Source organism: Sander vitreus, chromosome 17 (assembly GCF_031162955.1).
Source record: "Sander vitreus isolate 19-12246 chromosome 17, sanVit1, whole genome shotgun sequence".
NCBI classification, from domain to species: Eukaryota; Metazoa; Chordata; class Actinopteri; order Perciformes; family Percidae; genus Sander; species Sander vitreus.
Genome location: NC_135871.1, coordinates 22,279,964 through 22,300,596, shown reverse-complemented (window position 1 = coordinate 22,300,596; position 20,633 = coordinate 22,279,964). Strand labels below are relative to the sequence as shown.

Sequence of the window (20,633 nt, the reverse complement as noted above, 5' to 3'; positions counted from 1 at the left end):
AGTATCTCAGAAAATTAGAATATTGTGAAAAGGTTCAATATTGAAGACACCTGGTGCCACACTCTAATCAGCTAATTAACTCAAAACACCTTCAAAGGCCTTTAAATGGTCTCTCAGTCTAGTTCTGTAGGCTACACAATAATGGGGAAGACTGCTGACTTGACAGCTGTCCAAAAGACGACCATTGACACCTTGCACAAGGAGGGCAAGACACAAAAGGTCATTGCTAAAGAGGCTGGCTGTTCACAGAGCTCTGTGTCCAAGCACATTAATAGAGAGGCGAAGTTAAGGAAAAGATGTGGTAGAAAAAAGTGTACAAGCAATAGGGATAACCGCACCCTGGAGAGGATTGTGAAACAAAACCCATTCAAAAATGTGGGGGAGATTCACAAAGAGTGGAGTCAGTGCTTCAAGAACCACCACGCACAGACGCAAGCAAGACATGGGTTTCAGCTGTCGCATTACTTGTGTCAAGCCACTCTTGAACAAGACACAGCATCAGAAGCGTCTCGCCTGGGCTAAAGACAAAAAGGACTGGACTCCTGCTGAGTGGTCCAAAGTTATGTTCTCTGATGAAAGTACATTTTGCATTTCCTTTGGAAATCAAGGTCCCAGAGTCTGGAGGAAGAGAGGAGAGGCACAGAATCCACGTTGCTTGAAGTCCAGTGTAAAGTTTCCACAGTCAGTGATGGTTTGGGGTGCCATGTCATCTGCTGGTGTTGGTCCACTGTGTTTTCTGAGGTCCAGGGTCAACGCAGCCGTCTACCAGGAAGTTTTAGAGCACTTCATGCTGCTGACCAACTTTATGGAGATGCAGATTTGATTTTCCAACAGGACTTGGCACCTGCACACAGTGCCAAAGCTACCAGTACCTGGTTTAAGGACCATGGTATCCCTGTTCTTAATTGGCCAGCAAACTCGCCTGACCTTAACCCTATAGAAAATCTATGGGGTATTGTGAAGAGGATGATGTGATGCGCCAGACCCAACAATGCAGAAGAGCTGAAGGCCACTATCAGAGCAACCTGGGCTCTCATAACACCTGAGCAGTGCCACAGACTGATCGACTCCATGCCACGCCACATTGCTGCAGTAATTCAGGCAAAAGTAGCCCCAACTAAGTATTGAGTGCTGTACATGCTCAGACTTTTCATGTTCATACTTTTCAGTTGGCCAACATTTCTAAAAATCTTTTTTTTTGTATTGGTCTTTAGTAATATTCTAATTTTCTGAGATACTGAATTTGGGATTTTAATTAGTTGTCAGTTGTAATCATTACAATTAAAAGAAATGAACATTTGAAATATATCAGTCTGTGTGTGATGAATGAATATAATATACAAATTTCACTTTTTGAATGGAATTACAGACCTAAATCAACTTTTTCATGATATTCTAATTATATGACCAGCACCTGTATGTCCTATAGGTTGGGGTGATCGTTTCTATTTTCATATCGTCCAATCGTAGTTACTCAAGATCCCTGATAGGTGATCCAATCACACTTCAAAATAATCCAACATTTAAGATTTCTGCAAGCAATACATTTAACGTTACGTGAATAAACATTTATAAAACGTGCTAACATGTTATGTAAAATATTTCCTGTCTGTATCTCTGTTGTCGCTGTCAAATAAATGATGAATGAGTAAATGTAGTTGGTTTGCCATTGGTTGCTCAGTATATGACGTCACTTATCAATTCAAAGTGAGGATCAACCTTTTTCCTCTCAGAAATACATTTCCTTTATTATACAGTATACCCAGGATATTTCTAAACAAACATATTCTATGTTAACAAGTTATTACTACAGATCTAAAGTATCCAGATCTTTAGACTTAAGATCTGTCAAGACTGTGGACTCAAGACCCACCTGTTTAGACTTCCCATTGAGGTTTAATTATTTATTTGTAACTCTCTTTTATGTATTTAATTTCTATCATGTTTGTCATGTATTGTGAAGCACTTTGTGATGTTTGATCTAGAAAGTGTTACTACAAATTATTTTTAGGAAAACACTATTTCATATTTTATTCAGCTAACATTGCCTGTGTGTGCAGAGGAGAGCTGGAGCAGCTGGCCCTGGAGAAGGAACACCTAGAGGAGACGGTAAAGAGCCTGAGAGCTCGCTGCTCCGACATGGAGGAACAGTGTGTCCAGCACGGCCGCATGCACCAGCGCATGAAAGACAGGTATCTAAATATGCATAATACATTATATACAGTGGGGCAAAAAAGTATTTAGTCAGCCACCAATTGTGCAAGTTCTCCCACTTAAAAGATGAGAGAGGCCTGTAATTTCATCATAGGTACACTTCAACTATGAGAGACAAAATGAGAAAAGAAAATCCAGAAAATCACATTGTAGGATTTTTAATGAATTTATTTGCAAATTATGGTGGAAAATAAGTATTTGGTTAATAACAAAAGTTCATCTCAATACTTTGTTATATACCCTTTGTTGGCAATGACAGAGGTCAAACATTTTCTGTAAGTCTTCACAAGGTTTTCACACACTGTTGCTGGTATTTTGGCCCATTCCTCCATGCAGATCTCCTCTAGAGCAGTGATGTTTTGGGGCTGTCACTGGGCAACACAGACTTTCAACTCCCTCCAAAAATGGTCTATGGGGTTGAGATCTGGAGACTGGCTAGGCCATTCCAGAACCTTGAAATGCTTCTTATGAAGCCACTCCTTTGTTGCCCGGGCGGTGTGTTTGGGATCATTGTCATGCTGAAAGACCCAGCCACGTTTCATCTTCAATGCCCTTGCTGATGGAAGGAGGTTTTCACTCAAAATCTCACGATACATGGCCCCATTCATTTTTTCCTTTACACAGATCTGTCGTCCTGGTCCCTTTGCAGAAAAACAGCCTCAAAGCATGATGTTTCCACCCCCATGCTTCACAGTAGGTATGGTGTTCTTTGGATGCAACTCAGCATTCTTTCCCCTCCAAACACGACGAGTTGAGTTTTTACCAAAAAGTTCTATTTTGGTTTCATCTGACCATATGACATTCTCCCAATCCTCTTCTGGATCATCCAAATGCTCTCTAGCAAACTCCAGACGGGCCTGGACATGTACTGGCTTAAGCAGGGGGACACGTCTGGCACTGCAGGATTTGAGTCCCTGGCGGCGTAGTGTGTTACTGATGGTAGCCTTTGTTACTTTGGTCCCAGCTCTCTGCAGGTCATTCACTAGGTCCCCCCGTGTGGTTCTGGGATTTTTGCTCACCGTTCTCGTGATCATTTTGACCCCACGGGGTGAGATCTTGCGTGGAGCCCCGGATCGAGGGAGATTATTAGTGGTCTTGTATGTCTTCCATTTTCTTATATATTTTCCCACAGTTGATTTCTTCACACCAAGCTGCTTACATATTGCAGATTCAGTCTTCCCAGCCTGGTGCAGGTCTACAATTTTGTTTCTGGTGTCCTTTGACAGCTCTTTGGTCTTGGTCATAGTGGAGTTTGGAGTGTGACTATTTGAGGTTGTGGACAGGTGTCTTTTATACTGATAACAAGTTCAAACAGGTGCCATTAATACAGGTAACAAGTGGAGGACAGAGGAGCCTCTTAAAGAAGAAGTTACAGGTCTGTGAGAGCCACAAATCTTGCTTGTTTGTAGGTGACCAAATACTTATTTTCCCGAGGAATTTGCAAATAAATTCATAAGAAATCCTACAATGTGATTTTCTGGATTTTTTTTTTCTCATTTTGTCTCTCATAGTTGAAGTGTACCTATGATGAAAATTACAGGCCTCTCTTATCTTTTTAAGTGGGAGAACTTGCACAATTGGTGGCTGACTAAATACTTTTTTGCCCCACTGTACACACAACTGCACAACTTATAACTTTGATTTGTTAGTTCCTCAGTCAAGAACTACTACACTTATTTCAATGAAAAACTGGCACACGTCTAAAGATTCAGATCAGTTTTTATCATTGACATAACAGGAGCCTTGTTGGAGTTCAATGTTCCCAAAGTGCTTTTAAGTTTTAATTCCTTTCCGTTTGCAGAATCTGGCAGCAGGCCTTTACAAAAGAAAAAATAAGTGCAGTTTTTTTTTCACAATCTGTGCCTAACCAGTCCACCTTGTGCAAATTGTTTTATTTTTTGTTGACACAGTGTTTTTTTTGTGTCATCAACTCTCCTGCTGTCTGTGCAGTGGGAACATTTTTCACTTAATCAGACGCCACATCAAACTGTTCTCTGATCGAAAACCATCTTTTTTCTTATATGACGCACTGGAAACAATAAACTCAGTGTTTCCTCTATGTTGATTTGACCGTGGCGGCCCCCCACGGCAACATTTCTGCCCCCCACGGTATCAGAAACAGGGCTGCATTGTTAGAGTGCATGTCGGAGAAAAGCGCGTCACTCGGCAGAAAAAGGGAGAAAGGAAAAAGAGACTCTGTCCGGATGATAAGCCAGTTGAGATTGTGTGTGTGCGTCCTTGAGAACTGTAAGTCGTATAACTTATGTTGTCAGTTCATTTAAGCCTGGTCTTGCCAATTTAAATTAACTTAACTGGTGATTTTTGTTGTTTGTGTTCTTCACCTGCTAGCTAAAGTGTTCGGACTTACCCCCACTGCTAAAACAAAATCCTAAAGGAAACACTAAAACTAGTTATAGATCCACAGAGGACACTAACAGCCCTAAATGTATAACATGCACTAGCTGAAACAGAAATTGTTAGGAGTTTTAGCCTGAATGAATTATGAAGTTAACAAGAAGGTCATTTGTGATAACATTACATTGAATGTCATTTAGCTGACGCTTTTATCCAAAGCGACTTACAATTGCAATATATCGGAGGTCACACGCCTCTGGAGCAACTATGGGTCTATGGGTCTAAGTGTCTTGTTCAGGGACACATTGGTTGATGTATTGTGTTGAAGTGGGAATCAACCCAGATTTCCCACACCAAAGGCATGTGTCAAATCCACTGCGCCATCTTCCATCCCATGATAAAATGTAAAATGACGAAATTCTACCTGTTGGGTCGTAAACTGCAAACTGAGCTGAACTCAAAATTATGCACCAGTCAGGCTCATTAAGTCTTTGTAGCTCGATCTACAATAGCACAAGCACAGCAGAGTTTGTCTTTTTTTTTGGAAGTAGACAAACTTGATAAATTAGCTGTCGCACAACACTCCCTAATTCACTGAAGTTGTGATGGGCTGCAATTGGTACCACATTTTCCGTTCCAATTTTGAGGGCAATCTATAGTATAGTGGATACATTTTACCCGTAGAATTGTGAAACTCGTTTTGTTACAAATGCAAAAAGTAAATATGTTGCTCTCTTTAGCAAATAGGAAGTGATTTCAGAGACATTGGCTTATAAAACCTGCAGGTAAAAGTGGCTCCATTTTTGGCTCATGCTACAGTATCTGTACGTGTGTGTGTGTGTGTGTGTGTGTGTGTGTGTGTGTGTGTGTGTGTGTGAGAAAGTGTGGATGTGATGTGGGGGTCTCTTCCTCCATGAGTGTGGAGCCCAGTTGGTGTGTGTGTCTCCCCAATCACCTGGCATACAGCCTGGCTCTGCCAGTGTGGGCGAGGGTGTGGGTGTTGTTGCCCCACTCTGCAGGATCTCTACCTCAGTGCCCCCACCCAACTCCACCTTCCTCTTACACAAAACCAAACACACTCACCCTTTTCTCCTGCTCCATCACTGACACTACATATTGCCTACCACCCACTGGTGTTAACCTGTCGACAGTTAGACGCTGCCAGAAAAAACAAAGTTTACCAAGTCACAGCTGTCTCCTCGTTGAGTGTGACTCTTTGTGTGTTTCATACAATAGAAAACATTCTAAGTTGTCAAGGAGTGTGAAGTATGAATATTCTGTATGTTTCCGCGCATATGTTATGGTGGTATTTTTGTGTGTGTGTGTGCGTGTGTGCGTGTGTACGGGTTGCTATTGCATGTTCTCAAGAGGTTTAGCAGAGTAGGAATCTTGCTGCCAAAAGTGGTTTGGCTGGGAAGTTGGCACCTAACTTCTCTCTTCTCCCAACTGAACCACGATAATCACTCTTGGCATTTAGTGAGTTTTATTTTCTGCTTTGACACTTACTTGGTTGATGAATCCTCCTGATATTTAAAAATCTCTTGAGTTCAGTTCTACATGAGGTCACTTTTGCAGTGACTGTTAAGCCACTTGACCACATTTTTGTAGTTTTTATTTTCCGGAGATAATTGTTTTGGTAAAAAGTGTGCATGTTTGGGAATGCACTTATGGGTTTTGAGCAGTTAATATTTGCATTTTTAGCATTTGTATATGATGTTTTAGGCGATTTATTATAAGGAGGTACAGTACAGAGATACATGTAAGGGAGGCGAGAGAGGTATGACTCACGTTTACGATGATCCACGCTGCAGCTGGTACATGGTTCTTCAGTATGTGGTTGTATTTCTGGTACTGATCGTGCTCTGGGGGCAAAACTTGAAAACCTGCCTCAAATGTATTCTTATAACATTGATTTTAGCCTAAACAAATACAAAAAGAGAGATTCACAGTATTTATCAGGGCTTTATTGCAGTCATGTCTTGCAGTTTGTGTAGATCTCTATTTTGTGTGTGTGTGTGTGTGTGTGTGTGCACGCACGCAGTTATGATTGTGTGCATATTCGTGTACGAGCGTGTACATCGGGCTCTCTACATATGGTTCTGTTCTTGTGTGTGTGTGTGTGTGTGTGTGTGTGTGTCATCCATACATTGGGTATATGTTAGTTGGTCCCTGCAGGCCCTGAGCACTCGGTGGGCGCCCTGCTGCGCCGCTCGGGGGTTAAGGTGTACGTGTTAACAAGCTGGTGCAAGTGGGTTTAATATCCAGCGCCCCGCCCCTCCCCACAGCCTCTCCATCGGCCTGCAATCTGTGCTGCGAAGAGCGGCAACAGCGCACCACGCACAAAACATTTGGAAAATCAGCTTGATTTATTTTTACATGGGCAAGCTGATTGCCAAACTACACAGGGGTTTTTAGCACACAATGTTTTGCTGCACCACTTAATTATTTATTTCTCGGTCTGTGGTGTTGCTTTTTTTGCCTTGAAATAAAGGGATAGAATTGAGGGTGGAAAGATGGAGTTAGGGAAAATGCAAAGCCAACTACTGTCTATGCTATTTGCTAGCTATTTGTCTATGTTGTATTACTGTATGCAGTTTCCTGGTGCTTATTCTGAGGGAATACAAACAAAATAATACATCTCTTTTAACTTTGATTGAAATGATGATCGCCTGTTTCTCAGTGAGGGCAGGTATGTCTGTGAGACAAGTCAGAATATATATAATCAACACCCAACCAAATTACAGATGAAAATAGAAAAAACATCCAGGGGATGGGTGCATGTTATTTTACAGTTTATTAAAGGTGAATACAAAGATCTAAATAGCATGACTAACAATCTGTTGTTTTTTTTTCCCAAATGATTTCTTTAGGTAATTTGACATCACAAATGCAAAACACTTAGTGCCAATCAATGAATAGAGAAACATGTAGGATCTAGTAAGAACTAAGAAACAGTCTAATGATAATTATTTAAAATAAAAGATAAAATATTTCCTGCTGAGGTAGCTTTTAAACTTTCTCTTCTTACCTCACCCTCTTCGTTGCATCTCTTTTCACTTTCCTTTCCTCTTCTCTTATTCTCCAACTTTACTCCTCTCCTCTTTCTCCTCCTCCCTTCTGCAACACCACGCAACCTTTTCTCACCCCACAGCTGTTCGCAGGCTGTTTCACCAATTATCACTATGCATGTACACACTGAGGTCACATACACAGACACACACACAGCAGACCAACATAACACCGACGTTTGCTTAACCACACATATTGTAGAGACAGAAGAGTGTGTTTGTCAGACCTGAGTGTGTGTGCATGGACTGTGTTTATGTGAGCACACAGCTCACTGTACAGCCCTTTAAGGAGAGGAGCAACATATACGCAGATGTGCCTGTAGATCCACAGGCTTCACTGGGCCATATGGCTTCCATGAAGAAAGATGGTGCGTGCGTCTGGAGGAGAGCAGAGGAGGGAGGGAGGGAGGGAGCGAAGGATGGAGCGAAGGATGGAGGGCCATGTGTGGTATGAGCTGTGCAAGCAGTTGTTGAAGTATGTATGCCTGTGGATGTGTGTGTGTGTGTGTGTGTGTGTGTGTGTTTGCAACAGAGGCTCCAGGAGATCGGTTAATGGAACAAATGGTCACGGCGGGCCGGGGAAGAAGGAACAGGCTTGCTGCTACCGCAGGCGGACAACGAGCCCCGGGCGAGGGCTGCTTCATCTGGGCTCCTGCCACACAGACACACACACACACACACACACACACACACACACACACACACACACACACCCTCTGTCAAACCGTCTCCTCACCCCCCTCCCCCCAACACACAGTGTGCTGCCATTCCCCAGAAGCAAAAGGATGCTCCTCGCAAAAACTTTTCATTTGCAAATTAAGTTGGCAGAGGCTGGGCAGAAGAAACAGGACAGCTTTCATTTGTCGTGTGTGTGTGTGTGTGTGTGTGTGTGTGTGTGTGTGTGTGTGTGTGTCGGACACACGGGTATGTTTGTGTGAATCTGTGTGTATGATGAGTTGCAACTGTGTGTGTGATCTGAGAGAGGGATGAGATGTGTAGAAAACAGATGAAGGCCCAGAGTTTACACACTTAATGATCTTTAAGCCTTACCTTCACATAAATATTAACATCATTGCTGCTGTCTGTGTCTGTTTTGTTTTAAAATTGGACTTTTAAATTTTTCACAAAACAACAGCCCCTTCACCTAATTGTGTTTTTTTTCATGGAAGAAAAGTTGAGTGTGTTACAGAAATTGCAGAAAAAGAGGTTCAGGCACGATATGATCTAGGCAGTTAGAGAGGTATCTGTTTTTCTTTAGCTGCTACTGTACATTTTCTGAGCACTCTGTCAAAAAATAAAGATGTTAAACAAAAAATTAAATTTTAAGTTAAATTTTAGTTGCTATATTTAAAATGTATAAAAGTTTCGGATTTGAACTACTGAATGAGTGAGAATGTGGGGAAATCTTAACTGTATTAAGACAGAGAGGAACAGTTTAGTATCACACTCGTGTTCTTACCTCTGGATGGCGCTGATCAGTCGCTCTCCTTCATCTTCCTCTCCTTCTCTTCTCATCGTTTCCATCTCTGCATTGCCCAGCTGGCTTCTGTAGCCAGGAGCAACCGCAGGGCGGCCTGCTGAAAGAGCATTGTCAAACGGTGGCTTTACAGCTCTATCACACACATACACATACACACACACACGCACACGCATAGATTTGCAGCTCAGATGTCGGACTGTAGCCAGAGGCTTGCAAGCTGGAGCATTAACTGTGCAAAGCATCACATCTCAAGCCCCGGTCAGTGACACTCGCTAGCATTACTTCATAAAACTACAGCTAGAAAGCTAGTATAGAAACACCTGCCCCTTCTTTAGAAAAATTTTAAAAGTAACAACAGCAGAAACACTTTAATGCCAGGAAAGCAAACACTCAAACGCACGACTTAAAAAGAGTCAGCAGGCCTCACAGCAGCAAACACTATGACGTTGAATAGATGATATAACAGCCTGCAACAGCACCCAAACCTCTGTTAATACAGTGACGAAATGAGAGCAGAAACAGCTTCTGTGCTCATCCACAGCTGTTTAAAGTCTATGAATATATTTGTATGACGTCCCTTTTACACGCTTTCCAAATCTGGTTTAATAGAACTCATTGCTAAGGATGTTTTATTTTGTATTTTTTAATCTTGTGTGAGTTCAGTTTGAACTTCAACTTTCTCCACACTGATATTCATTAACAAAAAGTAAATTAACACTGGGCCTTGTCTGCTCAAAGACCGACTTTGACCTCGTTGTACACCCCTTAACAGCTTTCACACCTTTCATTTTTATTTAATGTGTATATTCTTTATTTACGCAGCAGAAAATCTACATGTAGCGCTATCGTTCAAAGCCAGTCTCTGACTTCTGTTTGAATGTAGTTATAATTGTGACCAAGAAGTAATAATATCAAATAAATAATAAAAAAGAGAGGATGATAATATACAGCCTTACAGGCCAATATAATATGTTTCCTAATGTTTTGAATTTGCACCTCAGAATTGGCACACAATTTGTTTTGCATACATTACATTACATTTTGTGTACATTATATTGTGCTGTGAAACAAATATGAAATAACTGAGAGGTAAGGGCCCGGAACCAGGGTTTTGTTTCTAAGCTTTTTTATAATTAATCCTGTAACAATACTTAACATTGTTTGAAATGATACCATTAAAATCAATGTGCAATCACTGCAGGTAGAATTTCAATTCAAATTTTCTATTAAAAAATGTTAAATGCCACAGTATTGGAAAATGCAACAGTAATGTAAAGAACATGAGATTTGGAGTAAATGGCTAAAAATATTAGCAAACACTAGTATGATCTTTGAAAGATGTACATTGTATTGTATTGTATATATTGATTTCTTACAAAACAAATTAAAATACCTTCACTCACTTTAATCAGTGGTAGTAACTAAGTAAGATGTATTTATACTGTATAGCACTTTAAAGAAAATGCTTCAAAATAAAAGCATTTAGCACCAAATGTCAAACGGGCAGGTTAGCAACAAACAAATCAAAATATAATTGATAAAAACAGAAATAACATCAATAAAGAACAAAATATTTAAGAGAAGCGAAGGAATAGAAGTGAGACTTGGGATGTTATCTTGTTTGTTATTTTCAATGACAGCTACATTGAAAGATCAACTGTTTAGAAGTTGTTGTTATTTCAAATTTAAGGGGCAGAAACAGCCAGGTGTCATTTATTCATTTTAAGTTGAGCTCAGGGAGCTGACCTGAGAGACAACAATTCCGAAATGTACTCAGGGGCTTCACTGTGAGCTTCCCTCATAGGTAATAACTGCAATTGTATATTGTAATACAAGATTGCTGGGTGCATCTGTATGTTCAAGTGTTTTGGCTTTCACACACACCTCTATTATAGAAAAGGTAAATGTTGACTCTGTTCAAATGGGACTGTTGCAGATGAGCACGCAAGCATCACAACATCTAAAACCCTTTTTCCTTCTCATTACTGTGTTGTGCACTGCTGGGGAACAGCCATGAGTTGGAAAACATTGAAGGAAAAAAGTTCTCACACAGATGATCCCTTCATTAACCCTACATTCGTCTAAGCACTAGTCTATTTTTGCATTAATTCATTTATTAGATTTATCTAAAAAAAAAAAAAATGCATGTTAAGGCTCTGATTTGATTCATAATCTGCCCACATGATATTGTTGTTTTACTGGATTTTTGGGATGTAAAAGCAATTGTCGTGAATGACGATTAAATGTTTAAGAGGATTTTCTTTCTTTCTTAAGTTACTACTGTACGTCATAAGAAAAAATAAATCTCAATGAAAACGCATCTTTAAAAAAATACAATGGATTTTTATCTTGTGCGTTAGAAATTATAACTAAATGTGCAATTTATTACAAAGCTTTGCTGTCTTTAGAGTTCAGCACAAGACACTCATTTAGTATATACCTGTGTATTTGGACATTTAGATGCTGACCTTCTGTGTGTTTTAATCTGTTAGTGTAACTCCTTGAGCTGCGAAGGAAGACTTACAGAAATATGGCTTAGGGTCATTTTCAAGCATGATGCCGACATGTTAAAGTATAGAGGCCAGTTAGTAACATTTTTGGAAATCACTGTTAACAGTAATTAATCGACAGCACAAGAAAATCAAAGAGAATAAAATAACGTTGAGGCAACATGCGTGGGTCTCATCCTGATCGAAACACATGGTGTCACCAAACGTGTTCCCATGTCAAATGTGCGTGTTAGCAAGAGCAACAACTGGCATGACAGGTTGGTGGATGGGAGAGGGGCATGGCCTTCAGGCGCACACATTCTTGAGTGCAGTTGTGTGCTAGCCAAGATTTAGCTAGAGCGCTAGGGTGTTAGGGTGGTGATGGTGGGCCTGGGATTGGGCGAAATATGGTTTTGTGTGTGTGTGTGTGTGTGTGTGTGTGTGTGTGGCAGCTGCAGCCTTCATGCCCCTGGCGGTGTTGTTGTAACCAGGCAAGCCAAGGCTGTCTGCCTGCATTCTTCACCCCCTAGGCCCCCTGCCTGCCACACACAAACACACACACACACACACACACACACACACACACACACACATACAAAACAACGTGCATGCAAGTTCAGTTAGTCAATTGTTAGTGCGTGTTGAGGTTGAGATTTTCACTGTCTTATAGGGTTAGAGTTGTAGCAGAGTCCCAATTCATTTTCCTAATTTTTACACGTGTGTGTGATTGTGTTCAGATACAGGAGAACAGTTGAAATTTGCTCTTTAATTATAGCCTACATTCATCGTCACTCTCAGTGAAATCCATGCTGAGTGGTTATTTCTGGAGATACACACAGAATATGCAGTGAGACGTTAGTTTACTTGCTTACTTGGCTTGTTTTCAAGTCGTTTTGATAATGTATGCACTGTCCAATAAATATTTTCTTCAAGTGACACGCTCCACTAGCTAATTTGTTTAGAAATTTAAAAAAAACGTACACATTCATTTGGGGCTGTTGAATGACAGACCTGAACACTGCCTCCAGATCTTCTTTTTCTATTACTGTCTCTCCGTTACTCTAGCATGACGTTAGCACTTTCCCTTTGGACCATGCCTTTAGGACATATGCTCCCACCTGTAAATAAATATGCAAACACAGACAAACACACAGCAGAGTTTAGACACTAGCTGTGGGCTACGACTGATGTATACCACAGAGAGGTAACTGTGTCTGTGTTGTAATTAATCTCCTTAGTAGCAGCAGTCAATAGAGAGTGCGGCGGTTCAAGATGCAGATTGTGAGCGGAGTTTGATTATCGAACTGTCTGGGGAAATTACTGCAAACTGCCTCTCAGCAAAACTTGCTTTTATTATGTCTGCTGGAGAGCAAAATACACGCTTACTACCATGGCTGCTCTGGAAGCTGTTTCAGGTATTTTTTTGGAGGATAATGGAGGAATTATTTCAGTGCAGGTGTTGTGCATGTGTGTCAGTAAAGCGTGGGATCCAGCAGGTGGTGTCCTTTCACCAGGTCAGTGGGGAGGCTCTCCTTCTCTAACCCCCACCACAACCCCTCCCGCCAGCAGCAGGCGGCAGGGAGGCGATGGCTGGAGCCCTCAGCCGCTTTGTTTCTCCGTCCCTCCTCCACTCCGTCCCGCACCTCCACCCGACACCACAAACTGTCAGCCCTTTTCACCGCTTGCAGATCCTCTTCACCTAAACATCCATTTATCTGTCTCGCCCATCAGTCCATCCATGAATCCATCTAAGCTTCCTTTCTTCCTTCCTTCCTCACCGGTTCCAGGCAGAGGCAAGCCAGCCTGCTGTGTGTGTGTGTGTGTGTGGGTGTGGGTTAGTGTAGGGCAGTGCCTGAGCATTAAGCCGTATTAAGCCCTAATTAATGAGTGTGCCAGTCGATACAGGCCAGTTATTGGATTTGCTGCTTTAGCTGCTGGAAGGAGCGCTGCCTTAATCACACACACATTCATACACACATCCCCCTCTGAGGCAGGGTGTACAAGGTGAGACAAGGGGTGGATGAGAGAGAGAGAGATAAGAAGGCCAGAGGTTGGCGGCTCTCTGGCCAGACAAACTGAGTGTGTGTGGTTGTTTCTGTTGGTGCCAAGGTTAAAGCTTTTCTTACTGCATTACATAAACCTTTAGCTTACAACCTGCAGCTGCTTTAAACATCTCAGTTCACGACCTGACCGACTGATTCACTGGCTGCATGTTCAGCTCACTTACTGTCAGACTATGTAAAAGCCTGCTGGCTTTTTGCAGCAGTGTTTGTCCAGTTGGTGCCATTTCTCCGAAATAGTAGTATTTTGCGAATTTTACTGCATAGTGCCTCAGTTTCTCTCTTAAAATGGAAAACCAGTATTGCCAAAAAAAACACCTAAAGACGCGAGGTCTAGTTTTCTCTCAGACCTGGACTAGGAGAGTGTTAACAGGAGGCCTGCATTAAAAACGTGGGCATGTTTACTAGTCAGGGAAAGTCTAAGCCTTTACATTATGGGAAACGTAGCATACAGTATTTTTATTTTTTTATTTTTTTTTTTTATCTTGACACATAGGACTAAAAGTCAGGATATCTCTGCCTCTGCTGCATTGATTTTGATCATAAAGTCTTTAACTGGAGTGCCCCTTTAAAGAGGAACTATGCCATTTTTTAGCTTAATCTACCTTAACTGAACAGCTTCGGAGTCATTGGAATGGTTATATGACTTTTGGGTTGAATGGTGGTCGTCCCGCTCCCCCCTAGCGCCTGTGAGCGGAAAAACCACCTTTGCAACTTTAAAAAAGTTACTTCCTCAGTGTCAGGAAGTATCGCGTGATATCAGGTCTCGCAATGTAACAAATTGCTTTAAGCGTTGCACACATACACGCTCCCATCCAGGAACCGGCTCGCAAGAACAAGGTAGCAATGGAGTTTTTCACACTATCGTCATGGCTGAGCCGGCAAAAAAAAAGCAGAAAGCTAGGAAAGCATTGTCGGAGGAACAGAGAAAGAGGAAACGGCAGACTGACCGAGCGAGTTTTTACACAGTGTTGCCAAATATCTATTCCGACGCTGTAGGGGGAGCTGTATAGAGAAACCTGTGAGCAAAAAGCGAGAAAACAGCGAAGAAATTGCCAAAACTGCATAGCGCCTCTTTAAATTAAACGCATTTCTTACGCATTACATACTTAATTTTACTTGAAATGTAGGTAATTAAAGGCTCATTAAAGGGGCTATACTCAACATTCAGAACATTAATATTGCGGCACATACACATATTTGCTATGTCAAGATAAAATGGAGTAATGGCATCCTGAGCAGAGAATGAAGTCTCACTCCCTCTGTGTGTGTTGTACTGTAATCCAAGCTTCTCTGTTCTTTGTTTTGATAGCCGGGCCGGTGGCGCATGCAAAACGTAGGAATTTCACGTTTTGGTGAACGGCCTGTAAGAGCCGTGTGGAGGCAATTGATGGCGATTGATTGTTGACACGTCACCTGCTTTACAAACCTGGAGTGGATTTCAAAACTGGCCACTCGTTAGCACAAAATCTCTAAAAGAGACGGCTGTATCTACATGTACCAAGATCAGAGGTTGTGATTGGATAAGGATTGGCATTTTCTCAGCATGACTCAGATTAGTTTGGTGGTGTGGAGCTAAAGGCCTTCAGTCAACACGTTCTCAACACTTTCCTCATCAAACATTTACAGCTTCAGAACAACAGGCTCTGTTTCTGACCTTTAGGTCCTCTGCTGTGTGTGTGTGTGTGTGTGTGTGTGTGTGTGGCTGATATCTGCTGCACTTTGTGTGTGGCACATCGGCTCTGTCTGTATCTTGTGCCTTGGCACACCACAGCGGGGCTCTGTGTGTGTTACTGTGTGACGTGGCGATGCCCTGCTGTGTCGTGCTGCGTGACGGCGGAGGAGGGAGAGTGGGAGGAGGGAGAGAGAGGGGGTGGCTGGTCAGGACAGCTTGGCAGCCGGCTGTAGGAACACCAGGCAGGGAGGGGAGTCATTGCCCTCAGCCTCCAGGACTGGAAAGAGCCTCCAGGTCTGAGATTAAGCGCTCAGCAGGCCTTCGGTTGGGATGGAGGAGAAGGAAAGGGAAAGAAGGAGGGCAGGTTATAGCTGCTGAGGACTAATGGTGATGTAAAAGTAGGCTGAAAAAAAGTTGATAGGTGATGGAGGGGAGTTCCTCACAAAGAGGGACAGTCAGGAGCAGGATTAAACCCTGTGGTGAAAAAGGAGACAGAGCAGGGCAAAGTGAGGACAATGTGGGGGGAGAGCAGCGAGCAGATTGTGGAGGAGAGTTGGGATGTTCGCCTCCCCCGTCTGTCACACACAGGCAGCCCTGCCACTGCCAACATGACCAGCAGGGCAGGGGCATCTGTCTCCCCCCCAGCTACCTCTCTCTGTCTGTCTCTGCCCCGAGACACAACTCTCTTCATCCTCCTCTTCTCTTCTTTATTACACACATCATTCCTGCCTTACTTGTCATCTTCTAAATCTGTTTTAACAGTGACGGATAAAGTTAAAGATGAGTGCCATCATGTCAAGACACAGTGCAGTGGTTTTCAGAGCTTTTTGGCTTGTGATATTTTATATCTAAAGAACTCAACTTGCAATTCTTCCCCACAGACTGCATACAAACTCTGAGCGTTGTTTTGTTTGGTTGGTTCTTTGAGGCCTAAAGAGGTCAAACTCTTCTGTAGTTCATAAAAATAAAGACTTGTTCTTAACTTTAGTTATCATCTCACTACTCCTCAGTCTTCTATTGTTGACTCCTCAGACTTCTATTATTCAAATCATATACTCAAGTAAAAGTTCTAATGCCACAATGCAAAATACTCCATTACAAGTAGTCATACTCGAGAAATGGCAACTGTAAATTATGTACTGTATAATCTTATGTGACATTGTTAATACTGATGCATCAATGTGTAAACAGAATTTTACTGTTATAGCCGGTGAGGTTGAGCTACTTTATCTAGTTTCCTGTGTGTGTGTGTGTGTGTGTGTGTGTGTGTGTGTGTGTGTGTGGGCTTGTTTAACTACATTCGTGGGGTCCAAAAACCGGAGTCCAGTATACTTGTGGGGCCAAAATGCTGGACCCCACAAGTTTAAAGGGCTGTTCGGGGGTTAAGACTTGGTTGTAGGATTAAGATTAGACATTTAGTTGTGATGGTTAAGGTTAGGGTAAGGGGCTAGGGAATGCATTATGTCAATGACAGGTCCCCACAAAGATAGTGCCACAAACCTGTGTGTGTATGAGTTTGAGTTTGAATGAGTTTACCACTGCGCTGGAGGAAGGGTGACTGACTGAATGAATGAATGGATGGATGGATGGATGGTTGGATTAAATAATGGGCTGCTGGTGGGAAATATCTTAACAGACATTCCACCTCCACCCCCAAACACAGTCAACACACTCACTATTCATACACCCTTACCCCTAAACCCCAGCTGGAAAACACCACCTCCCAACACACACACACACGCAAGCATACACACACACACACACACACACACACACACACACACACACACAGAGTCTACTCCCACTGTGCAGTGAAAGAGTTCATTGTCTGCAGGAGCGGCTGTGTCAAAGGGGACACACTAATTGGGATGTCCCAGTAGTGATCAACACTTTGCTTCATGACTGCACACACAACACAACTTTCTCACCAGAATGGTAACCTGCTATTTTACAGGGAAAACATGATGATATCATGTAATATTGATCCATTTGATCATTTGATCTAGTTTCCAGACACAATGGGTACTTCCAACACCACTGCTGATGTGCACTAAAATCGCTTGAATTTTGAGTTTGGTGTTAGTCAGTTTAAACATGAAAGTGGCACCACAGTTCTAGTGACAAACAAAACGTTCTACATCCTGTAAAAAATGTTACTAATTTCAGTTTATGAAGTATTCTTTCCCTTTTGCTGTATAAATATATATAGTATTATTGTGGAACTGCCCCCTATGATTGTGTTGGTGGTTGTGGGGCAATCAGTATTTTTCCAAAAATCCAACCAAACATCTGAGGCCAGTGACAAATTTGTTCACAAATGCTTTTCAGTAGAGAAACACCAACCTCACTTTTTTCTCCCCCCCCCCATAACTGATTTAAAACTGAAAAAAATGTATTCAATGCAATTAATCTATCTACCCATTCTTTGTCAAAACGTATACAGAAGATAATATACTGTAGTAGAGATGTTCATACAGCAACTGTATTTTTGCGCAAATGTTAACTGTATTGTTAACATTTCCTGACAGTCTCTAAGAAACAGTATGTGGATCAGTCACATCTGGCTGATATCCAATCTGAAGAAAATGAATCAGCAACTATTTTCATAACCGAATAATCATTTTTCAAACACTTTTCTTTAGAGAAATGCCAAACATTAGCTGGTTTGAGATGATTTGATCCTTTTTCTTTCTCATACTAAACGGAATATCACCTGACATTTTTCACTATTCACAATTAATCGATAATGAAAGTAATTGTTAACTGCATCCCTAATCCAAACTATTCATTAGGGTCAATATTGTCCGATATCGATTTAGTTCATCACTATTTTTCAGATCCTGAATCACCTCCTTGTCTGCACTCTAATTATGCAATGTTCACTGCTGTCACATTCATGTGAACAGTGTTAATTAAAGAGTCCAGGGATATTTAAAAAGCTCTTTGTGGATCCAGCTCTCTTTTCAATATTTACAAGATTTGGTTTTTTATCAGCCAGGAGGGTACGTTGCTCTTACACAGTTTCAGTCAATAGTGTGTGTGTGTGTGTGTGTGTGTGTGTGTGTGTGTGTGTGTGTGTTGCAGGCTGCAACAGTTGGACCGTCACTGTCAGAGCAGCGCCCAGCAGGTGTGTGAGCTGCTGGCCAAACAGAACCAGCTGATGCAGGAGAGAAACACACTCACCGAGGAGATGCAGAGCCTACACATAGAGGTAAAAACACACAAACATACACACACACACACACACACACACACACACACAGAGCAGTGTGTGACTGTTTTGTTTCTAAATTAATTTAATGATTGTGATGGTGCCTTTTCTCTCCAGGTGCACGTTATAGTTGTCAGTTTACTAAAATAAAATCAGTAAGAAGACGTTTGTCCGGTCATGATTAATGCTTCTGTCTAGTTCTGAAAAACATGTTGTCTATATTCTGTTCTGAGTCTTTATCAGAGAGATTACTGTATGTGTTTCATTGAATGTTGTGTGTGTGTGTGTGTGTTTGTGTCTTTCTAGAGACGAGTCAATACTCTGTCCACATGAGTCTGTCCTTCCTGTTTGGATCTGGAGCTGAAGTCAGAAATTTCCTGTTGACAAGAACATATCAAACTGTTATTTAAGTTGTTGTTTTTACCCAGGAAGGCAGGTGTGTTCCTCCTTCCTCATTCTTTTTGTATTAAGGTACACTGTATATACACTTAATGTTCACAAATGTTTTATCAGAACTGAAAATCAGGTTTCCATTTTATATTCTGCAATACACTGTTACTGTGATATGTAAAACTGTTAGAGGTACTAGGATGTTGTGTTGTTTTTTTTAAACTTATTCATTTATTTATTTTTTTACAGATTTAATAAAGAAAATCGCTGAGCTTTAGGGACATGCTAAATTATCTTCTTTTTTTTTCATTTTTAACATTTTAACTGAGGTGAAAGTTCAGAAGATGAATAGTATTTCCAACGACAAATCAAATAAGAAGTCGACACCACCGCAGCAGATTGACATAGTTCTTTATTGAAGCTGTCCGTAAGAAGGAAAATAATGTGCATCCCTATCATATACATTTTATGTGTAAAAATACTAAGGATGTACAGTGTAAAAAACAGCTTCATGTTGATGGTAATATGTTGTTTTCACATCCTCGCGGCCTTACCGGCCAGCAGCACTGCATCCTGACAGCTTGAGGGACAGAAAAAGGCTGTTTGATCGATCTGCTGTGTTTCCGGACACTGTCTCAGAATCAACATCACCTCTGCTCCGCTGACATGTCAGAGAGCAGAGCTGACTTCAGTATTAGTGCTTCAGGGAAACATGGCCCAGTCTGAGAACAGCTGGCAGCTGTCCACATATGTCTCACACAGCTGTAAAGCTACAGTAGATGGACATGAAATTAAAACTTAATTACACTTTGAAATATTTGTACACATTTGCCCTTTTTTTTTTTTTTGCTGTTTATAAATAAAAGCATCTCATGCTTGTTCATGTTAATAATCATGATGATAGTAGACTAGTACTGAAGAAAGAAGAGAGGGGAGGAATTCTGTCGCAGACACAAGGTCAAATACTTTAAGAAATCCTTCAAAACACTGGAGCCATTTACTGATGATCCGCATTAAACGGTTAACAGTTTGTGGTTTTGGGCTGATGCCGTCGGTTCATTAACAACGGACGAGATCAATACAGAGCAGCTGAGGTCTTTGAAAGGACTTTACATATTAAAATACTATTGGAGTCTGATCTGTTGTGTTATAGATGTACAGTACAAACAGCAGCAGCTTTAAGAGTGAACACTGTCAGTGCAGCGTCAGATACCTCACGTACTGTCGATTCACACCAGTCGAGGGCACCAGTAAAGCTGTGAGGAGGATTTAAGCATCCAGTTTAGGAAGTTACTGACATGCCCACAACTGACTCATAGTCTTTAGGGGAAAACACACATTGATGAAGAGGAAATCTAATCTCCACCTTCTCCACTTAAGAGTAGTTGGAGAAAAATGTGTTTTTATATGATCTCTGATCTTAGAATCAGCATCTGGAATGGTTGCTGCCAGTAAATGAACGTGGATATATGTAGAGCATTAAAAGAGGAGAGTTAAAGGCTCTATGGAGGGAAAACTTTTGAAAAAAGAAGAGGAGAAGGAGTCAGTGACATCAGTGGATTTTTCCAAACATTTTTAGTTTATGAAGACTGACCAACTTACTGAACATTTCCGCTGAGCATAATTCTGCAGTGGCAGCACTGACTTTTTTCTGGCATGTGGGACACAATGACCAAGGTCTTGCCATCTCT

General features: G+C 41.5%; 1 protein-coding gene across 8 annotated transcripts in view; it reads left to right on the top strand.

The window, feature by feature from the left end:
- The window catches only part of sdccag8 (SHH signaling and ciliogenesis regulator sdccag8), a 53,424-nt gene extending 33,603 nt beyond the window's left edge, over positions 1 to 19,821 (top strand). For 5 of the 8 annotated variants that reach the window (XM_078272549.1, XM_078272547.1, XM_078272551.1 and 2 more), the window contains 2 exons: positions 2,061 to 2,192; positions 8,170 to 10,313. In XM_078272549.1, coding sequence (XP_078128675.1) covers positions 2,061 to 2,192; positions 8,170 to 8,575 — 538 coding nt within the window. In that variant the 3' untranslated portion in view covers positions 8,576 to 10,313. Of the gene's footprint in view, positions 1 to 2,038; positions 2,193 to 8,169; positions 10,314 to 18,425; positions 18,553 to 18,858 lie in introns of those variants that run through there. The other 3 variants (XM_078272552.1, XM_078272553.1, XM_078272554.1) reach the window with 2 other exon arrangements.
- The last annotated feature ends 812 nt before the right edge of the window (positions 19,822 to 20,633 follow it).